Genomic DNA, 22,482 nt, shown 5'->3' with positions numbered 1-22,482 from the left:
TAGCTCCTTTCCCACTTGTGTCTTCCATCACGCCTGCCCTGTGCTACTTACAAAGTGAAATCAGTGAAAATCAGAAATATTTGTTTTGCCTCAATGTTGGGTCTAGACAGATAATGACAGCACTCGACTCCATCAGTTAACATTCATTACTGAGCTGCAGGAACCAACGTCAGACCTTTTCCCCAGTCCTGCCCACAGCAAAAGCCATGATCCTGAGGCTCTCCTTGCCTGAAGGGGCTGCTGCATCCCAGCCCCAAAAGTTTTGGGATCACAGACTAAGCATATATAAACGTAAGTGCGTCATTTTCTTGGGGCTCCCTATTTATTGTCGGAGGGTCTTTTCAACAAGTCCTTATTATTCAGAAGTAGTATAGTAAGTGCTTTCAAGGAGCGCCATGAAATATAGGAATACCTGCAACTTCCCCTGCTGAAATTTTAAAGAAGCTGGGCTGCACACAAAACAAAAAAAAACATGCACAAATTGCTGCACAAAATACTGCGGATCCTATAGCCTACTGGAAAGAAGTAGATCCAAAAGTAAAGAAAAATATCTATATTTATACCTATATCTAAATGCAAAATGGGTACAATTATTTTTTCTGTGCCTTTTGAAAATGTAATAAAATGCATAAACTGTGCTTTCTATGTATTTTTTTTTCCTATAGAAACAGAATTGATATTTTCACAGCTCCACACTTAAAATTACTTTACTCCCTGTGCCATTAAATGGCCAATGGCTAGTACCACAGCATCCTTTCGCACTGACAGATGGGACTATCACTATTTTCTTTTCCACTCAGCACCGCCTGGCACCGACTTTTTGAGAAAGTTCATGCTCTGAGAATAATTTCAGGTCCATATACCATGGAGTTAATATGCAGCCTGGGTTATCAATATACATTTATTTTTCTTTTCAATATGTTTTCAGAGGGCCTTTCCCCAAAAGGCAGCACTTTTGCTCTCAAAAGGGATCACCGGCTATTGAAGTCTGTGCTGCGCTTCATTTCCAAAGTTCAGCGCAGCCGCTTGACCGCTCTCGGTGGTGCTGCTTAACACCTCTGCCCTGGTTTTTGGGTTGTGATAGAGGCACAAGATTTAAAAGCTCTTTTTACAGAGTCTGGTCCAGGCAAAGCTCTCAGGTTCCAGCTAACCTCTGTTTCTCAGTTACAGCAGACCTATGTTTTGCATATAGTTACAGAAAACACAGGAATGGAGGAGATAGTGCTACAACGTGGACCAGTTCCCATGACCCTGTATGCCTTCAAGCAGTCATTTACAGTCCTTTTATTTTTTTTTTTTCTTTTGGCCTTATGTTACAAAGCAGAAATGGGGTCAGGGAAGGATCTTTGATTTTGTGAGAGCAGAAAACTGAGGGTGTTTTCTCAGGGTGCAAAGGAACCTTTCCAGCTGACAAACAGGGCGATAACACAAGTTAATATGTTGGCACCGAGACCCTTCTGACACTGGAAATAAAAGGTGATAATTTCAGTCACTGTGAAAAGTTCATGCGGATACCTTCATCACGTGGGACGTATTACAGCGTAACCTCTAGCTGCAGACAGCGGCTATGCCTACCCTGGCTGTGACATACAGCTCCCAATTAGCACTTAAGGAAAGAGACTTTACAGACTGCACACTCACCTCTGCTCAGCCCATCCGGTCCCCGAAGGATTCGGCATTCTTCTATCTGGCCGAACGGAGAAAACATCACCCTGATATCATTCTCATTACACTTCTTCGAAACCATTCCTATGAACAATTTTCTGTCTTCCACAGCTAGAAGATAAAAATAATGAATGAGCAAAGGCCATTTCATCTTTTTCCTGTGATCAATGCTTCATTACCACATCAAACCAAGCTCCAGTCATGTGAGTCTGGCTCTGTAACTGAAGACAAGTCCTAAGGCAAACACTTTATACTTACAACCTCCCTTCCCCCCTTCCTCCCTCACCCCAAATCTCTCGTTTTTCTTTCTCTCTCTCCTTTTTCTAGTGGTGCTTGCTGTTTATACAACATATTAATTGGCTGCCTTAGTCATTCTGCATATGCCTCCCCATCACGGCTTCTAAGAGAAAAGTATCCTCTGTTAGAGAGACTTTTAAAGATATCTTTGCATAGATTTTAATTCAGATAAATTCCCTCACCTCCCTCACGTATGAAAGAAATCATGACAGGGGTGAGGGTGAAGAAGGGATTGTGCACGTAACGATATGAGCTAATGAAAAATATTCCTGAGAAATGTTTGGAGAGAGAGGCTCCTATCTGAGCTTTCAATTTCAACCAACTTAATGCGTGACACTTGAAAGGCAGATGTGTGATGACTGCTCTGGAAAAAGAATGCATTAAATTTTCCTGCTTTTTTTCAGACTGACACAGCCCTCTCCCCTCCAAGAGGACACAAGGTGTATTCTAGGGCATCATTTTAACAAGGAGGCTGCATAATGCTTCCCAGAGCCAAGCCCTTTGATTCGTAACGATGCTGAATTTGCAAAAAAAAACAGGAAAAAGGTGCTTTACCTGAATTATTGGTAGAATATTTCCTACCTGCATTGTCGCCAAAATCAGCAAAAGCTACACTGCTGCAGCAGGACACATGCAGTCCTGCTAATCAAACTCGAATTTACAGAACTAAAGCTGTGGGCTTTTGTCAAAAATGAAATAGGTCACCAAAACTTAATTCACCCTGCAAAGACTTTAAAATGTTAACGCACCCTCCCATCTACATTAAACCAAAAATCTAAGTGCTTATTATACAGTATATACACCAGTGCTTTCTTCTTCTCTTGAAATGGCATGTAAATCCAATTCACCGTTAATGAGCAGACTGTCAGAGTTTGCAAGGAAGCAAAGAGAGAAGGAAAGCTTTACTCCAGAGAGTCTGCAGTGCACTTACTTATTTCTATTATTGTGCAAATTATTTTTGTAATGAAGTATTTTCATTTCTGGGCTTACAAAAAAAAAAAAAATGAATCTTCCCTTGCTCCCCAACTCTCTCTCCTGTATTAGGATGAGGAGTTTGTCAAATGGAATAAATTGCAGCTGAGGAAGAAGAAACTGCATCTATTTTCATAGGATTTTATTTGTGTTGTACTTTAAGATTTTAAGTGCATTTAATAATTTCAATAATAAAAAGAATAGGTTCATGTTTATTGATCATGAGAGATGTTTGAAGTAATTTTTTTCTGTAGAATTCCTGACTTTAAAAAGTATTTGTAGCTTTTGTACAAGCAAGCACCAAGACCGTGCATTTTTAAGAATCCAAAACAGAGACCAGCTCCTACAATCCCAGCTTCTCACTCTACAACCTTGCAAGAAAATTGGCATGAATTTAACATCCAGGAGAAGAAGTTTTCCTCAGCAGAGATTCCTCAAGACTCAGCATCATTCAGACTTTATATTGAGGTTCCACACATGGGTTAACCCTCTAGAAATGGTTAACCCTCTAGAAATGGTTAACAAATGATGAATGCATGGGATGAGCCAGTTATATACAGATCAGGAGCTGAATATGCAGGATTGCAAATAAGACCTGCAAGTTGGGATTTTATATATTTATATTTATGTCTTCCAATGAAACTTTACATCTGATTCGTACTACATAACTGGCCTTGATGCTGCTAATAATTATGGTAAAACTGAATTGCCTTGCTCACAGCCACAAGGAAAGTCTAGGTAGTCACTTTTGCTGCTGAAAGGATGCCTGTAACTTGGCTGCTTAAAATTCCTGTATTGCCTTGACTAATCTCTTTGGGGAAGGACCCTGGCCCTCCGAGCCTGTCCCCTCGACAACAGCCACACACTATGGCCAGGGTGCAGGGAAGGGTATGAGGCAAAGGACCAAGCTGGGCTGCCAGGTATGGATTTCTCCATACCACAAACCGAGGTCAGGCTGGGCGAAGCCTCAGTGCCAAGCACGGATCCAAGCTTTGCCTTCTGCTCTGTGTTATGAACTTCTTAACTTCTGCCTGTGTGTCAGCTCGTACCAGTCAGTTTTAAATTTGGGTTGATTTTAGGCTTGAAATACAGTGCAGGTCCGCCCTGAGGGTGACTAGATCCCAGTTCTCCCTTAAAAATAGCTGCTGGCTGAGTTGGACAAATGCCTGTCATGCCATCCCAAAGGAGGTCCCTCCGGTCCTGCTTAGGTGCAAGGACAAAGACTCAAACCAAAGACATTCACGCAGAGATTCACAAGAAATGAGATGCAAATGGCAAGGCTTTGCTTTAATTTTCCAAAGAGTAGCAGACGACAAACTCCCCACCGACCTCCTTCAGTTTTGCTAGTAAACCTATAAATATGCCATTTAACTAACATGATTTGCAGGTTTTCAGCTTGAGGGTGATTTTATAGTAAATTAAACATACAGCTCCTGTGTACTGTACATCTTAAAAATGCAGATTTCATGAAGAATGCTCAGAGTACAGAAAACATATTGATATGATGACGTGCTCTGCATTCAGTGCTATTAGTCAGTGCTGATCAGAGTTAAAGCTTAAGAAAATTGCTATTCATTTTTTGGCTAGGGGCCCAGCATAAAAAACATTTAAAGGGACAATTGTCAAGATCAAAATGACATGTTTTCACTCCATCTGATGGAACATCTGATATTATTAGGCTGAAAGAGTTTTTAACAATATATTATCATGCAGAGAAAAGAATGCTTCTTCACCTCTGTAAGACTGGCTGTCTGGATTTGTTTCTGCATTTTTGGTCAGCCACTTCTCTCCTTTCCTTCTAAAAGGAATACTTACCCACCACGCAGGCATGGTTTGACAATCAAATAGACAAGGGATAGCAAGAATTATGGGTCAAACGTATCTAGAGGTTAGCAAACTCCCCCTTCAATCAGTCAAGCCTACTGATTTGCCTGAATGTTGGGTTGCTCCCATAGACTGTAAAACAAGGAGCCCAGCATTAAGCACATGCATCCCAACAAAGTGTGGAGATTGGGAAAGGCGCTACCTGTAGCTGTTTGGAGAAAGGATGGCTGTCTAAAGCCATCTCGCCTAACTTTAGTCATGTACAGTTTAGGTGTCTGGTTTTAGTCTCAGTTAAAATATTATCGATTGGCTATTGTCAATGCCAAGAGATCAGCTCCTCCAAAGAGTGACTGATCTGACCTCTCCTGGCAAGATGGTATGGCTTGTTTTATGGGAGTCTCTCCCCCGCTACTGACAATAGATAGGGCTGTTACCTTCCAGCCAACTCCCAAAACTTGCTCATTGTGATAACATGAGCTCCAGCTGCAGGACAGGAAGAATAAGTGAGCTCTGAGGGACTGGACAAAGCTTGGCAGCTGACAGCGCTCTGGGCAATGAGAGCAGGCAAAGGACAAGGCTGGGGGAAGGATAACAGGGCCCAAGGGTCATCACTTGTGTGCGCATATCTCATAAGCATTTCACTGCTACTTGGCAATTGTCTCTCCCACACTAGGCGTAGGTTTCAATAATTAAAAATCCAGAAAATTAATGCAATTTTTTTTGGCGAGCACATTATTTCTGAACCTTGCCCACAGGCCTAGTTGTACTTTCTGGCTGTTTTGCACCACTCTGGGGACATGAAGTAGATACAAGCATCTGGAAGCAGCTAGTAGGATGGGGTGGCTGAGTGCTCTGCATTGATGAAGCAGAAGCAGCCAAGTCACAGTGAACAAGGCCTGAAGTTCTAGTTATATGAAGGAAAGTATGAAACTGTATAGTATCTCGATTAAATAATTATGGGATTCACCTCTAATCCACTCAAACATATTACAAAGACAAGTCAGCTATGTTGCCCGGGCAGTTAGTGTGACACATACAGTGCTAAGACTGCTGGATTTGGTGTGGGAATCTTTTGCCCGAACGCAGGAACCCTGCAAGACAAAGTGCAGGTATCTGTTTTAAGATGAGATGCATTGTTCTTACAACTCCATCAAGAGTAGCTCTGCAATCACTAGCACGGGTGCCCAGGTATTTCACAGAATCACGGAATCACAGAATCAATCAGGTTGGAAGAGACCTCTGGGATCACTGAGTCCAACCATTGCCCTGACACCACCATGTCAACTAGACCATGGCACTAAGTGCCACGTCCAGTCTTTGAAGGTGTTTGAAGCCAGAGAGCTACGTTAGCCGTCAAAAGCTAGCTGAGATGAAGTCTGCCTCTGCTAGGAGGACTTCTTTCAAAACGTACTCTCCTGCCTTCTGACAGCCCTACATCCGACTTGCAGAACAAAATCCTGAAGGGTCTAATTTTTTTAGCTTTACTCAATTTGCTTCAATAATGAGCATTTCTTGCAGTCTGTATTAGATTGCTTGTGCTAACCCAGGAGAATAAAGGAGTAGAGATTATTTTCTGTACCCTACAAAAGAATGAAACCTTGTAATAATCATAGGAAATCTCCCTGAAGATTCAACAAACTTTCCTTTTTTCTCTTCTAAACCCCCAAAATTCTGACCTGAAAAATCACAGTTATGTCCCTTTATTATACATTTTTGAGGAGTCTAGTCAGTTAAAGAGTGCATTTTCCATACAGAAGTTGCCTTCTCTTTTGAGCAAATGAAGAGTTAATTATATCGAAATTTTTTTTATTATTTATTTTAATCCAGAAGGGAAGGGGGGAAAACAGACTTTTTATCCCTATTTGTAAGGCTGTGAAAAACCCTTGCACACAATCTGTCAAAGTCACACCTGGATCTGGAGCTGCCTGCATTAATTATCAACTTTTCTATGTGTTAGCGCTAACATATGGCATTTAATTACTCCCTCCAAATTGGCAAAGTTGTGTCACTTAGAATTTCAAAATTATTTCTTCACGTTTTCATTAATAAAATAATAAAAAAAAGTTATAAGATCACTCAGGTATACCCCCCCCCCTTTTTTTTTTTAAACAGAAAATTTTGTCATTTTCCCTGAAGAGGTGATGCTTTGATCCATTTAAGAGCATACAGTCCTTAGGATATGTGCCTGAAAGTATTACTGTATTCAAATTCTGATCCAAGAAACATTTAAGTATTTGCTAAATTTCAGCATGTTAAGGGCCACAGACAACTTAGAGTCAAGCATGTGTTTATGTGCTTATCGGCATTAGAATGGAGGAACCTCCTTTGTTTGAAAGAGGCAAAATATCCCTAAAGGGACAAATACTGTGAGTGATTAACAGTGGAGAGGAATCTAGCAATGGTGCAGCCTTTGAAGTCTGGAAAGCATGCTTTTCTGGCAGATAATCCTTAACCAAAACTTTGCAGATAGGTTAAAAACAATCACCTAGCAAAATAAAGGTGGTCAGACTAGACCCAATGGGTGATGAGAACAGGACATGCTACAAAAATTCATCATCTGAAAATCTTTCAGGGGTGTTAGATTTCTCAACAATAAAAGTATTTTCAGAACCTTCCCAGGCAGACAAATTAATTAGATCTAAAGGCAAGGTTCTTCCCATCAACTCTAGCTGCTTAAAGCTTGGTGGAAGAAATTAAGCTTTGCTGCACCTGCACAAGCAGAGAGATGACTCAGACACATAAGCTATTGTATGGAGGGAAGGAATGGAGATGATTGCACAGATCTATCAGCCACCCAGCTCCTACCCAGAAGAAAACAGATTTCCAGGCTGCTAATAAAGTCTTAATCCTGCAGAACTGCCCAGGCATTTAGTCAAACGTGTGCAGGATGTGCCTCTTCCATACCCATCTCCAAGTTCCCACAACGTAAGCTTAGCCTTTTGTTCTAAGGGACAGGTTTCTGAAGTGATGTCTACATCTAAAGACAGGAACAGTGATGGAGAAGGAGGAGCATTTTGTCCTGGCACTCCTGGGCTTGGATGCTCATTCAAACCTTTTTGCAAGTGACTCAGGATGGGGAGGGGGTATCTTATCACACAGCAAATACTGTTCTTTGAAAACCTAGGTAAGGTGAATGAGGATACCTCCTCTTCCTCCCTGTGGAACTTGGAACAGGTCTCTCAAGCCTTCACAAACATGTGCAAGCTCAGAAGAATTGTGAGTGTTCAACCTCTCTTACATATCTTTCCACAAGCTATTTGGAAATTCTGACCAAGAGAATTTCTTTAACCTTTTTAAAACTTGAGAAACACCACTTTACCAATAAAATGTAGTAGGATCCTCCCACTACTCAGAAATCAAAGGGTTTCAAGCATTCCTCAATAGCTCAAACAGCACAGATCATGAAAATCAAGATGCCTTGGCATGCTTGCTTTCTTTTCCCCTTTGAACTTACCAATCTGGTTGAAGAGGTACAGTTTACAATTTGCTGTTGGCACAGTTAATATACCTCCTCAGACGGATAGCCTGAAGCATATGGGAAACACGTGCCAAACAGGCCTCCGCATCCCCCACACTGCTGTCATTTCTCTTTTGGCTCTCCAAGCTGCTTGCAAACTCTCACCTCCTCCTTGGATCCCACACCTACACGCCATCCTTCTGAGGAGCTGTACCATTGTTACTATCATTATGCTATTACTTTGCCTTCTGTCATTAGAAAAGAATATGCTCAATCTCCTTTAGGAAGAAAAACTTCAGGCAATGAACAAGTAACTCACTGGGAGTCTATTTTGGCCTATTGCCTATTATTTTTCTAATTTGCCAAGGAACTTGAGGTGAAATTTATCTTTGAAAGAAGAACCCATAGAGGCTATACTTAGTCCAGAGGGTCCAGGCCAATGTTGCTGTACCTAAGGGAAAATTTTGCCCACCGCAAGCACAATAAATACTAGAGAGTGGAGTTTGGATTCCAACAGCAAAGTTCTCCTTGACTACAGCGCTGCTTGAAAAGTTTGGTCCTCGTGCCCATGCAGGTGCCTTGGCCTCTCTTCTGAGCATTCAAGGAAAGCAACAAATTACTGCTAAATCTCAACCCAAGAGAGAGAACACCACTCCCTTACAAATGGGTGACAGCTCAGATTTCCTATGCTTGTGGCCAGTCTTGTTTTGAAAGTTGTCATAATAGGAAACCTAGCATAATGTGAAGTTTTAATTTCCTTCCAAACTTTATAGTCCTTGGAGAAGCCTGAAAATGGGATGCACTACAATTAGCAAAAAAGAAGCCTTAAAAAAGCCTTGCGGAGAGATTTAGAGCCCAATCATAATTTACATTTGCAGGTATGTAGATCTCTAAGTGCACGGCTTCTGCCCTGATTACTAATTAATGAGGTGCAAAGATGCCTGTTGGAGGAACCAGCTCTGATTATGTGGGCCTTATGGGAAAATGAAGCTCTTGCAATCTAAGAAGGCAGATGATATCTTTAACATATATTTTAGAAAATTACAGGAACAAATCAAGGGGCAAAATATACACATGTATATATTTTTAAAGAATCACACACAGCCAGGTTGCGTTACCATCCGATTATCTTATTTTCTTGAATATACAAACCTGGCATGTTCAATAGATTTAGCACGCCGTTTATTTTGCATGTCATATACATCCACTTAGGCAGTACCCTAGTATTCTGAATGGATATTACTGTCATTATAGCATTCATTTTACAATCGTTGAGAGGAATAAATGTACAGAAAGCTGCAAGGTGGGTTTCCCAGTTCAGAACTAAGCATATGATTAAAACCTAAATTTGGCTCAGATTCAGAACAGCATCATTCTACAAAAAGGAACTTTAGGCAAATGTTTAAGGCCCATCAGCTGCTTACGTGGTTTGTTAACATGGGAATGTTTTTGTTCCTTTTTTTCTTTTCACCACTAAATTTTCATCACCATCTTATCAATAGCAGGTGCTCCTGCATCACCTCGCTGCTAGGAGAGCACAAGGGAAAGATGTATGGAGTGAGGTAGGCCATGACATACAGCAGGTACAAGGAAGACCATTTTTTAGAACATTTCCTTCCTTCTTTAAAGCTGAGGATAAATGAGAGTTCAGAGCAGGTCAACATCTTCCCCAACATGTCAGGTGTAAGGAAACTGCCTCATATCGTTTTCACTGCACAAGGAGTAAAGCAAAAGCTCTCGCAATGTTGTGTTTGCTTTAGTTTAGAAAGAGTCACAAATAAGTAAAAATAAATTAAACACATACCATTTGACTTTTCACTGTCTGCGGGTTTCATCTGAATAGGATGATGCATCTAAAACAAAAATGAAAGAGAGTAAGGCAGGTTGGATAGTCATAAAAATCAAGAATCTTATTTTTAATGAAGGGCTTAAAGGATATGCGATTAATATTAAACATGTTGAAATGATATAAATTCAAAATAACACTATATTACAGGCTTTTAAGAAAAAAAATTATAAAGGAGCATTTTATAACCAGGAAGATTAAAAAAAATAGATCATTGGTCCCACAGGACTCATATAAAACTTTAATTTGCTGTATCTAGTTTCAGAAGACCTCTAAAGTTACAGCTCTCATTAGTTTATGGCATGCTTGGTTTCTGTTTTACCAACTTTTTTAACTTGAGCTCAACCACTGCCAAAACTGAGATGGAATTTTCAAGTAATTTAAGAGCTAGCAAGCATTTCAACCATACTCAGAGGATCCGAGTTTGACAAATGAACTTTGCTTGTAATTAAAAAAACATGTGCTGATTCTTTCAGGAGCAAAGAGGAAGAGACTCGTGCTTCCTATAATAGCTTCGTATAACTATTTAGTATCTCATATTTTTTTTTTTAGAATACATTATACATTCATTCATAAAGCTTCATCACGACACAGCACAATTCTGGCTTCCATAAAAACTCCTAATACTTTTTCCTTTTCAACCTCTGCCTCCATTCATGTCCCTCTTACTGCAAAAAGAAACGAATCCCTGCGTGCAGCATGCTATGCTGAACATCACATGGCATCCTACCTCGGCACACTTGGGATGGTGTGTCCTCAGCTTTCATTACTAAAAGGTGCCCCCCCTCTACACTGAATTGTTGATAACTCAAACAAAATTTTTACAAATGGTGTTTTCTGTTGTTTCAGGAATAGCAACACCACAACAGCTGAGCTCCTCCTGATTAGAGTGTGTGGCATTTCCACCAGACATTGGTTATAGCCAGCCCTGTGTCCACTATGATGGATTCAGGAAAATTTTGTTACAGCTTCTCAAAAGCCTTCAGAACCGACCTCACATTGAGTTTCAATGCGGGAGACGTTTAAGCTTACAAAAATCATCACTCTTATTTCACAGGGCTCTGCAGAATTGCTGGGATTTGACTGCACAAACCTTCCGGCAGCAGTGGGGCCACTGCCTTTTCTCTCCTCAGCAATTCCTCACCATTTCATGGGAGCATGTCAAAAATCTATGCTCCTTCTGCTTCTGTATCATTTTTCAGTGCAGCAGAGCCGAGTATTGCCTGATAATGTCAGAGGCAATTCCGTTTTTTTTTTTATAAAAGACTATTATGGCCAACTTTGGGAAACAAAAAGAGCTGAGCGGGAGAGAACATCCATGCACTCATATCTAATGTGCTTTCAAAGCAGCACAGAAAACCAAATTTGCATTGCTTTTGGTGGAGTCACTTAACCTCCAGGGACACAGCTGCTAGATTCTTTAGAAAATATAAAATATTGCTGTGAATGTTTCCGTGAGATTTACTCAAAGTCCAGAACGCTCCCTGGCCCTGCAAATCAATGCATTCCTTGTACTGCTTGCAAAACTCCCCACTGTGCCCTAAGGAAAAGGCAAAGCCACAAGGTGGATGTAGTCACCAGGATGCATAAATCTGCTTCAATTTTAACAATTCTGTTCTCTTTGAATCATTTGTTTCCCAAATGGACTTTAATAGCCCAGCACTTGTCCGCCACCACTCTTATTCAATCTAATTTATAGAAAAAGGGAACTTCTATTGTACCCTATCTTCTTTAACTAGTGCTTAACATTTATCCTGGCGTCAACAATACATTGGGCACTGCAGGAGACTTTAAATTCATGGGAATGTGATGCAGCATGTCCACTCAGCAAGCAAAAGGCGAAAGAAGAAAAAAAGGTGTAACTTGTTCCATGAGCCCATTGCAGCTATTGATGTCTCTGAGGAACAATGGAGTGGTGAGAAAATAGAGGAAAGAAAACTGAGTATTGTAAATTTGGGAATATGCAAGTTATAGAAGAAAAACCCAACCCAAATCGAGACCTTTTGCAGACAGAGAATCTATCGCTCTTTCTAGCTGCATTTATAGGCCCCTAAGTGGAGATATTTTGAATAAAGGCAATTGTAATATTGTTAAAAACCTTTCACTTTTCAAACTGCCTGAACCATTGAAGTCAACTTTAGACCAAATTCATGTGAAGAAGTTATTTTTGCAGTGCCACAGTCACAATATAAAGATCAGTGTTGCCTGACAAACACAGTTACCACATCAGAAATCATCCTCTTCTGCTATACATAATTACCCCAAGTTTATTAAATCAATAATCTGTTATGTTCACAAAGCAAGAGGCAAGATTTAACAACATGCTTCAACTGGCTTTTGACTTGATTTCAAAGGTTCCTGCTTTTGGTCCAAATTCTCTTCGCACCAGCAAGTAGAAGTCAAGAGTGATGCTGTTGTGCTTAAAAAAACTGTATCGGCGCAAAACTAATAAAAGATTCAGATCAGTCCTGGAGAGTTTAAACCACAGAATACCCATGGTAAAATGGATGGGATACATAAACATGGCTTCAGCGAAGAGGAAGGTGGAAAAATATGTTACTGACAGTTTCCTAACATGAGAGGGCTCGTGTTGAAGCTTGTTTAACCCTGACCATCACCAATTGATACGTTAACAACCTTTAACACTAGATTCAATAAAACATGCCATTTATAACCCGAAATGGGTTTTACAGAGTCACTGGTTCGCATCTCATTATTAAACTCATTGCTGACCTCTAGAGACAACTGCTGTGACAATACATATTATAAGCTCTCTACCCATAAAATATTTAAAAGTAGGTGTAAAAAAGAAAAGAAAAGAATGAATCTCAAAGAAGTGTGCAGTGAATAAGAAAATTAAAGGGGCAGAGACAAAGTCTAAAGAGGTACTATCCTTTCACTCTACAATGAGCAAAAGAGAAAATAATCTGTGCGTTTTATATCTTGCTTGTATAACTGCAGGCTATAAAATAATAAAATAGCTGTGCTTTCCGAGGCCCTCCAAAAGATTATAGATGATATAAACCTGTTTCAAATCAGATGCCACCCACTAGAATCATGTCATCTACTGAAATGAAGGATTTCATGTCTTATCAGAAAGCTGTTATTGTAGTTATACATCACAAAGCCATACACTTATGGATCTCAAGGTAAGTGATTTCTCAGTATGTCATGTCTCACAGAAAAACAGGAAACATTTTCTTCTGTGCCTGAAGAATGCTTTGCTTATAAAAATACAGTATTTATGAATGCACAGTTGCAATTAATAAATAGGCAAGAGTGAGAAAAGTAACTGCAGTAAATAATTTATAGACATTAACATCATCCTGTGCTCAGACTCTACAGGAAAACAGAACACCACAGCTCTCAGGCAAGTTCTTTCTGAGTGTGGGTACCTTTCCCCTGCAAGCACTGTTCACTGGGATATCGAAACCTGACCGGAGAACGGGCTGTAAGGAATAACCTTTCCTTGGCAATATTTTACAGCGCTCTACGGGATGCAGTTGTGCAGCCAGTAATGGCACGGCCTACCTTTCCTATACGTGCTCTCTATCAATACACCATCGCTGCTGTTTTACTACTGAGAACAGGCAAATGGCCATTGCCCAAGGTCACACGGTGCCTTGCGGCAGCGCTGGCAGCAAAGTGGAGGCTCCATCCGCTGCCTGTGCTGCCACGGAGGCCACGCAAAGCCTGAGGCCAAGCACGTCACCCCTTCTTCTTGGGCACATCCCAAGCAGGGGTGCTGATGTGGTCCACGGGAACCAAAAAGGAAAAGAAACAGTTGTCAAATGTGCAATCCTGAAAATCCCCCTGAAAACAATGGGAATCTGGCTGCTGGCTATGTCGAGGGCAGCAGCAGGACCGAGCCATGGCCTAGAATTACAATTGACTAGTTATGTCTTTTTTTTCCCCTCTTTTTCCTGAGTACATCCCACTGTATGTAAATATAACTTCATTAGAGAAAAAAAAACAGCCAAGCAACCCAAAAACCTCTCAAAGGCACGTATTCTCTCCAGCTTTGGAGCCTCAAAGTCATCTTTTCGACAATAATAATGCCTCCTATTTACATTCTTGTCAAAGCCATGTGACATCTGCATGGGAGAAAACAAGCCGGCTAAGAGTCTATTTCTGGCAAAAATATTGCAAGGAAATTAGATTAACCTGGGTGGAATTCTATCTGGGAATTTGGAGTCTGTCGTGGTGATTAAGTCATCATTTCTGTCAGATTACTCTAATCGGCTGTCAAATACAATTCCACAACCCCATCTGTAACTTGGCATCCTCATTATTCAGTCAGTGTTACCTTCTGTATACAAAACAAACACCAAACAAGGAGGTGTGTGCAGCCTAGCATTTAGCGGAGTCATTAGCTGTGATTACTATTGTGTGCTTGCACATTGCATGATGCAATCATCTTAGGGCTCGTTCTACTTAGTCAGGGGATGCTTCAAATCAGGTGTAATCTTAAGCCCAGAGCACTAAGGGTGAATGGGGAAGAACTGTCTCCAGGCATGGCCAAGCATGGGATTGGCACACTCTGAGTCACCGCCACATCACCAGCAATTGCTTAAATCTCGTTTCAGAGTTGCCAGCGTATTTGGTGGAAAGGCTTTTGGGCACCTGCTTTCCATCCATTTTCTGAAGCAAAATGGGCACTCAGATGTTCGAGGTAGGCTAAAGACTTCCTGCGAGCAATAATTTCTGCAAATGAAGCAAGGATTGTCGGCTGAGGCAGTCAACACTCTAAATGATCTGTGTTGGTTGGTTTAATAAGAGGTATTTAGTTATGTATGTGAGTATGTTTGTCTTACAGAGGACTTTGGTGACTAAAAAGCAGGAAATGCCTTTCAGTGAAGATGAAGGAGCTGATGGGCTCAATTTGCTGCAGCTGTGTTGAGTCTGTGAAATTCAGGTGCTCTCAGCACCTCTGAAACTCTGGCCATATAATTAGTAGATGAAAAATCATTATTTTATGGTCCATTGCAAAAACACCTTCATACACAATTACTACATCTATTAGCAGCTTTTATTCTGTTCCTGCCACTGCAGACTGCATGTGCCAAGCTCCCGTCATTCCTGGTGCCTTGAGGAAAGAAAACCACTCATCAAGAAAGAACTCAGAATGCACATAAACCTGCCCGTGCCTTCATCCAGCTCAGTATGTCAGTCAAAGACCATCTCCTAAAAGTCCTCTAAATTTAAGCACAGTGTGACTTTACACTACGAGAGTTTAGGGGGTGTGTGTGGAGGACGTTATCCATGAGTTGTGCACGTGGGTTGGGGCAATCTCAAGCACAAATACAGGCTGGGCAGAGAATGGATTGAGAGCAGCCCTGAGGAGGACTTGGGAGCAATGGTTGATGAGAAGCTCAACATAAGCCGGCAGTGCGTGCTTGCAGCCCAGAAGGCCAACCGTATCCTGGGCTGCATCAAAAACAGCATGGCCAGCAGGTCGAGGGATGGGATTCTGCCCCTCTGCTCTGCTCCCGTGAGACCCCATCTACAGTACTGCGTCCAGCTCTGGGGCCCCCAACATAAGAAGGACATGGACCTGTTGGAGTGAGTCCAGAGGAGGGCCCCGAAGATGATCAGAGGGCTGGAGCACCTCTCCTGTGAAGACAGGCTGAGAGAGTTGAGGTCGCTCAGCCTGGAGAAAAGAAGGCTCCAGGGAGACCTTCTAGCAGCCTTCCAGTATCTGAAGGGGGCCTACAGGAAAGCTGGACAAAACTGAAAGAGGGTAGATTTAGATTAGATATTAGGAAGAAATTCTTTACTGTGAGGGTGGTGAGACAATGGCACAGGTTGCCCAGAGAAGCTGTGGATGCCTCCTCCTTGGCAGTGCTCAAGGCCAGGTTGGATGGGGCTTGGAGTAACCTGGTCTAGTGGAAAGGTGTCTCTGCCCATGGGACAGGGGGGTTGGAACTAGATGATCTTTAAGATCCCTTCCAACCTAAACCATTCTATGATTCTATGACTCCTCACTCTTTGCCATTCCTCTCATCTTTCTGCAACCCTTTAAAGCCATCAGCAGATTTCTAGAGCTCATAGCCCTCTTTAGACCTGTCCCCTTCCTTTCTTCCCTGTCATCTGCCACGGCTATGAGTTTCTAGCCATGCCTCAGCTCAGTTTGTCCCTTACTTGTCACCCTTGCAGATCGCATCGTGGGGAAACACAACACAAAACTGAGCTAAACCTTCCCTCAAGCAAAGGGTAAATTTAAAGAACTGGGGTTACTCAGGTAACATCCAAACCAAACTGCAATAGGATTAAATGATGACAGCTTGCACATATCTTGTCATTTCTAGCACTTTGGGACTTGCTTCTTGCTAGCATCAATTATTGTTGAAGTCAAAAGGGACTTCCTTCACATTTTGAACATCTCAGAATTGTAAAATGGCAGGAGAGAATGTGGGAGATATAAGAAGACAGCTTATTCAAACCCTAATGGATTAGTGAGTGCAGCTTAATTAGACCAGTCCAAGGAAAAGAACCCAAATGTCTACCTGCCAGATTCCTGAACGCCTTCACTGAGTCTGCAAGTCAGGAAGGAAAGTATTGACCTACCAAAAGACTGGGGGAAGAAGAGAAAATGGTCCATAAGCACCAGAGAATTAAATGATTTTCAGCATCTTCAGAGATCGTTGTTTTTCTAGTGCAGACACCTCTACACTCCCCCCCACCCCCCAAGCCCCTTGTTTCAGCTTTTAGGTCCCAAGTTTTTCATCAGGATCCTTCTGGAGGAGCTCTGGAACATATTTCTCACATCACTTCAATGCCAACTGGTCTTGCTTTTTTAAACCCTTGTGACTCACAAGTAATACAAGTTTCCCAGAAGTGAAAGAGGTGTATTTTCCTATTGAAGAGAACTGTTTAGAACAACTTCTCTAGGGTCAAACTAACTTGAATTATACAGTCAATATCTGGCTACAGCTTCAGGGAACTTCTCCGGGAACCGGGGACAGTCTCTGAGGCCAAATAAATACTAGTGAATAAAAGAGGCAAGGGACTGCTCTCTGGCTCTTAAGAGAAGTAGTGTGGCACAGCTTGCATTTACACAGCTGTACTTCTCCTTCCTCTCAAAATGGGATTCCCTTGTCCATACTGCCTAGTGGGAACAGTGTCTAGCCCATGTTATTCCCCCAGTTATGCCCAGATGCTGGGCAGGAAAGTGCTAACCAGCACTGAGACCAATGCCGTGGTCCTGCTTGCTTTACTTGCACAGGCAGAGCTTTGGACTCCCAGTATTGGTTTAAGTCATTTACCTTCACTTATTCACAGGTAAAAGGAGCATAAATGTGCATCTATCACAAACAAATGCAAGGCAGTAGCTGTAACTGCCTGAGAGATGGCATAGCCAGAAGATTGTTTGCTGTCATCCTTTCATAAATCCCGATTTAAGGGATTTAAACCGTGTTAGGTATTCATGCATTTTAGTAATAGAAGAATGTGGTCTGTTATGTTGCCTCCTAGATTACTGTCAGACACATATATATATATATGCATATTTTCGAGAGGGAGCGAGAGGGAGAGAGGGAGGGAAGGAGGAAGGGAGAGAAGCAGGAGAAAATGAATATTGCTGATGGGTGCCAAATATAGCTCATGCAGTAATGCATAACATCATTATTTTCTATTTAGAGCACAGAAACAAGCATATAGCTTGCTTAAAACAAGTTGTTTCTTTTACCAGAGAACACTAAAACTGCTGAAATCCAATGACTTTTGGAAGCTTTCCAACTCAGTCATTTGCAATCCACTACACTCCGTGTTTTAAACTCAAGTTAAATTGAACATTAGCTCGAGTGACTAAAAACAATGCTGCACTTTAAAAGAATAATAATATTCTAGCGATCCCTTCCGCAGTCACCCCCCGCATCCTGCTGTTCCTCCTGTGCATTTACTAATTAGGCTATAACGCTCGATCTCCTTTAAAAGTTATACCCTCATATAGAAATGAAAATGTTGGCGGTCTTAGAAGTGACAACTTCACTTCCTAATGTACAAATAACTGCTGTTGCTCTATTAGCAGTTCTACTCCATTTATTTAATTCCTTCATTTCTTACCACCCACACAAATGGCAACAACTCCAAGACACATGCGAGCCAAACGGTGTGGAGATTAGGAAGGGGAGGTACGACCAAAATTCCTCTCTTCAAAATCACATGGAAACCAAAGTGATTAACTATCTTTTCTTCAAACAAATGAGCCTTTACAGAACCTATTCAATCCTAAAAATAGACATTAAGTGGGATTCTGTATCTTGTTGGGAATAATGCCTTGGGGATATTTCATATCATCCATGCTTAAAAAGCAAACCCATTAGACATCTGAGCAAAACATCAGATATTATTATAACAGCAAGAGTTATCCATCTCATCTGCAGCGGCAATAACTTTTGTTGACATTTTGCCAATTGAAGTTTGCATGCTAATGTGCGGGTTTTTTTTTTCCCTTTGCATTGAAACGACAAGGCACCGAAAGATAACAAAAGTCTCTCTGTGACATTAATTGACTTGAGTTTTAACACTCATTCAAGGTAACTGCGAGGAGCAAAAATTACTGCCCACGTTTCTGAGTGGAAAATGAAGCGCGGTGAAGCAGCGATTTGCCCAGCGTCACGCAGGGAGGCACTGCATGGCCCGGAACGACTATCCGAAGGGACGTGGCCAAGCTGTCCACACCGCAGCGGAGCTGGAGCTCCTCACGCTCTAATTGATTTCTCCTCCTAGCACCATTGCGAGGTGCTTACCGCTGCTATCTCTTTTTAGCAGAAAGGAAGACAATGGGGGGAAAAAGGCACAGAGGCAATAAGTGATTCGTCTGGAGTTATTCCACAACCAAAGCCAAGTCTCTCAAGCCAAAATCTCATACTTTTATCACCAGGTATAGGTAAGGCATTAAGGAGTGGGTGTACTCCACACAAGCAGATTTTTTTTTTTACAGCATTACTCCCTAGATACCCTGCTCAAGAGGTAACATAAGAACCTGAAGCAGTGATCCAGGATAGCTGGAGGAACCATATTCCAGCCAAGCTGTTGTGGCTTTGGGATCTCAGCTAATAACTAACGCAGCCTTGTGCTGCGCCGGGTGGATTTGCCCAGCATGACCTAAGATGCCAGGACTCAATTCCCAGCATGACACAAGCTTTACAGTCAATGTCCCACTGGACATGACTCAAGTATTCTGAAGCCGTACTTTCTTCCACCTCCCTAGTCGGGCATTGGTTTCCAGAAGCCAACAGGAGGTTGAGACTTAAAAAGGAGTACTTTTCTTTCAACTCTAAGAGCATCACCCCTCTCCACCCCCCATATTAATATTTGGAAAACAGAGCCAGAAAACATGCTACCTATTATCTCATCTACGGAAAGTCTTCCAAACTCCCATGGGAATGCAACAGGGGTCCCTTAACCATCCCAGAAGGGGAAGGCAGCAAAGCAGAGGCTTGTGCTTTCAGAGGGCCACAGGGGCACATTTCACACTTCTTCTCCTAGCAAAAGCCAAATCCCCTGCTCAGGAAGCACTGACTCCTGAAGGCATGTTCAGGGAAGTTTGCCCTTCTTATTTATGACTTCAGAATCTGTGAAGACTCAGGATGATGTTCCCATCTTAAAAAACCCTCTCCTGCTGCCAGATGGAAACATTGCAGTAGCTCAGGCTGTGGGCACCATTTTAGGGTGCTAATGTTTGAGCCCGGTCCACGTGAAACCCCTCCCTTTCTGCATAAATCCCTCCGATTCCACATCAACATCTAGGATGATTTTTAGAAACCTGTGAATAAACAAAAGCAATCCTCTACTCTCTTTTTCTCCTCCCCTAAAAGCACAATCCCAAACAAAAATAAAATAAATTCCCTTTTAGGCTACTGATGACTGTGAGGAAATTTAGTTTAAATGAAAGTTTTTTAAAAACATGCAATGGCTTTTGTAATGCAAAACCACAAACTCAGCTGTGACTGAGGGCATGGCTACCAGGATATTAAATGCTTGTTTTGCAGAAGTTTTATTTTAAGATTTATGCTGTTCTGTGCGTGCATGTACTGTCTCCTCTGTGAACCATGCTCTGGGAAAACACCATGTGATTATGCTCAGCAATATCCTCTACTTTTGCCAAGCTGAAATTCAGGAAATAACCCTTTAAATGGAATGACTAGCAACGGCAACATTTCAGAAAGGCACGAAAGCATAGTCAGGGGCTCCTCTGTTTCTTTCACAACGTTATCTCATCTACACTTATCTTCTCCATTTTTAGCTTTCATTCAATAAAAGGGAAATCAGCCTCAACCACTCCCTCAGTTTCACATCACGGATTTTTCTGTTCATTTACTAAGCGGATCTTCCGCCTGACTCTTTCTGCAGCATGGAAGGTCACCTTGATCCAACAATGCACTTGGTCTCCTCTTCTGGCAGAAACTAGAGGCTATTATTTGGTACAAACCTCACATTCTAGGCTATGGGATTTTATTTTTTTTTAATGTAAAGCTTTTTTAAAGTTCTTGTTGGAAAGCTTTCATATTTGCATTTCAATGTACCAGCAAGAACATCGTATAGTTAAAAAGTGTGATTGAGGTAAGTCTAAAATAAGCCCAAAAAGCATCAAAATTATAACTTCTATTGAAATTCTACCTTTTAAATTAGAGCAAAGGGTACAATTTATAGAAACAGTTGGCACCAATGATGTGGGGCTGCTGCCATTTTCACTTAGCGAAGGTGCAGAGCAGTTCTGAGTCTAGAATACGTCTCGATTCACAATTCCCACCCCTCCAGCAATCAGTCAGGCAGTCGAATTCCTCCCTGTTACCAAACACAGACTAATCCAGATTTCTTCAAAGGTCAGATATGAGCCCCAAACTACTTGTCAACATGCATGCCTCTTTAAATATTGCAGGGAATAGCCAAAGCATTCAGGTAGAAATGGGATTTTGAATGAAGATGTCAAAAATCCTGCTCTCCTGACTGAGATCAGCTGGGGTAAGTAGTACAGTTTTATTGTTTAACCGGCAGAGCCATAATATTTTATGCCAAATGAGGATATGGCTCATAAATTCTATTTAAGCTCTCCATGAGCTGAAGTTACAGGAATTTTCCACAACTATCCAGTATCAGCATCCAAATAAAAGCTCTCAGTGTTGTGCCAATACTCTGCAGTGGCGAAATAATCTGGCTGTGGAGAGGGAATGAAAAAAGATAGCTCGATATTTGATCCCTCTATGAAAACAGAACGTTACTGCAGTCTCCAGCCACAAGCGTACACAAACACACACTGTCCACACGAAAATAGGAACATCTAGTTGTGTATACATACAATTACAAACAGCAGTAAGAACCACGTTAAGTAATCATGTAATTTTTAACCACCCTTTGTATGAACTCATTCTCTTTAATTTTTTAGCATCTCTGTAGCTAATGTACTTTGCCAGTGCTTTCTTTGGGATAAGGGAAGTATTTTTTATTCATACTAAACATGCAGTATACATTTATAATGCTAATCTTCAGGAATTCTAATGTATTTAAATATTTCCCTTAATATGTGCTTGGAAAGTTAAACAAGCAAAAAACCAAATGGACAACATTATCAGAAACATGTATTTTTGAAGAATGAGTCAGTTCCAGCTGGCTGTGGTATTTGGACCAACCTATGATTAAGCTTTCCTTAGTAAAAGGGACAGTATCAGGAACAGTAAGGCCAAAATCAACCTGTCTCCACCCATCTGCAAAGCTCTGAACTAGCATCTGAGCCCAAATATGAACCTTAATGCATTTTTCCAGAGACTGGGCCCCTTGATTCTATTGGAAAAAGCACCAACATGCTCCACTTAGTGACTAGAAATGACAGTATGTGAAAAGCTGTCTTCTCTTACTTATTCTTTATATTGCTATTCTACTCAATTAGAAGTTTTCTCTGCATTGTGCCCCATGAGTAACATCTTTATGCGCGACTTGTCTAAATGTCAAAGAAATCTCTTTGCAGGGATGGCTTCAGGTGGAACAGCTGGAGGCCACGGAGAGCTATCAGGAAGGTCCTCTGATAAAACCAACTGAGCTAAAAGCTCTTACATCATTCATCCTGCCTGCTCCAAAGGTAGCATTTGGAGCTACTGGGAAGTCTTGAACTCCCGGTTTCTTGGCGTATGCTATTTTTTCTGAGGGGGGGTAATGCAGCCTGAGGGCTGTTGCAGCTTCAGTGAAGCTAGCGGAGGGCAATGAAAGCACAGAGGAAGACTGCATGGGTGTAGAAAAGAAATTTTCACCAAGTCATACCCTCTATTTTTGGCTCTCATGTCAACAAGGAGGAAGACAAGTGCCAGACACAAGAGCTGTTGGCTATCAGGCCACTTCTAAACTGTGATAAATCCATGTCATTCTTTGCAAAACGAATAGGGTCACAAGAGGCAAGGGACACGCCTGCCTGAGCAACCCTCAG

The 22,482-nt window shown here is 41.5% G+C and overlaps 1 protein-coding gene across 9 annotated transcripts in view; it reads right to left on the bottom strand.

Annotated features, from left to right (window-relative positions):
* Window positions 1–22,482, bottom strand: part of CELF2 (CUGBP Elav-like family member 2) — a 390,551-nt gene that overhangs the window by 73,578 nt on the left and 294,491 nt on the right. For all 9 annotated transcript variants that reach the window (XM_068400894.1, XM_068400889.1, XM_068400888.1 and 6 more), the window contains 2 exons: window positions 10,020–10,068; window positions 1,642–1,776 (listed from right to left, as the gene is read on the bottom strand). In XM_068400894.1, coding sequence (XP_068256995.1) covers window positions 1,642–1,776; window positions 10,020–10,068 — 184 coding nt within the window. The remainder of the gene's footprint in view (window positions 1–1,641; window positions 1,777–10,019; window positions 10,069–22,482) is intronic.

Source organism: Nyctibius grandis, chromosome 5 (genome assembly GCF_013368605.1).
Source record: "Nyctibius grandis isolate bNycGra1 chromosome 5, bNycGra1.pri, whole genome shotgun sequence".
Lineage (NCBI taxonomy): Eukaryota > Metazoa > Chordata > Aves > Nyctibiiformes > Nyctibiidae > Nyctibius > Nyctibius grandis.
The sequence above is the reverse complement of the archived record's forward strand: the minus strand, read 5'-3'. Positions and strand labels throughout refer to the sequence as shown.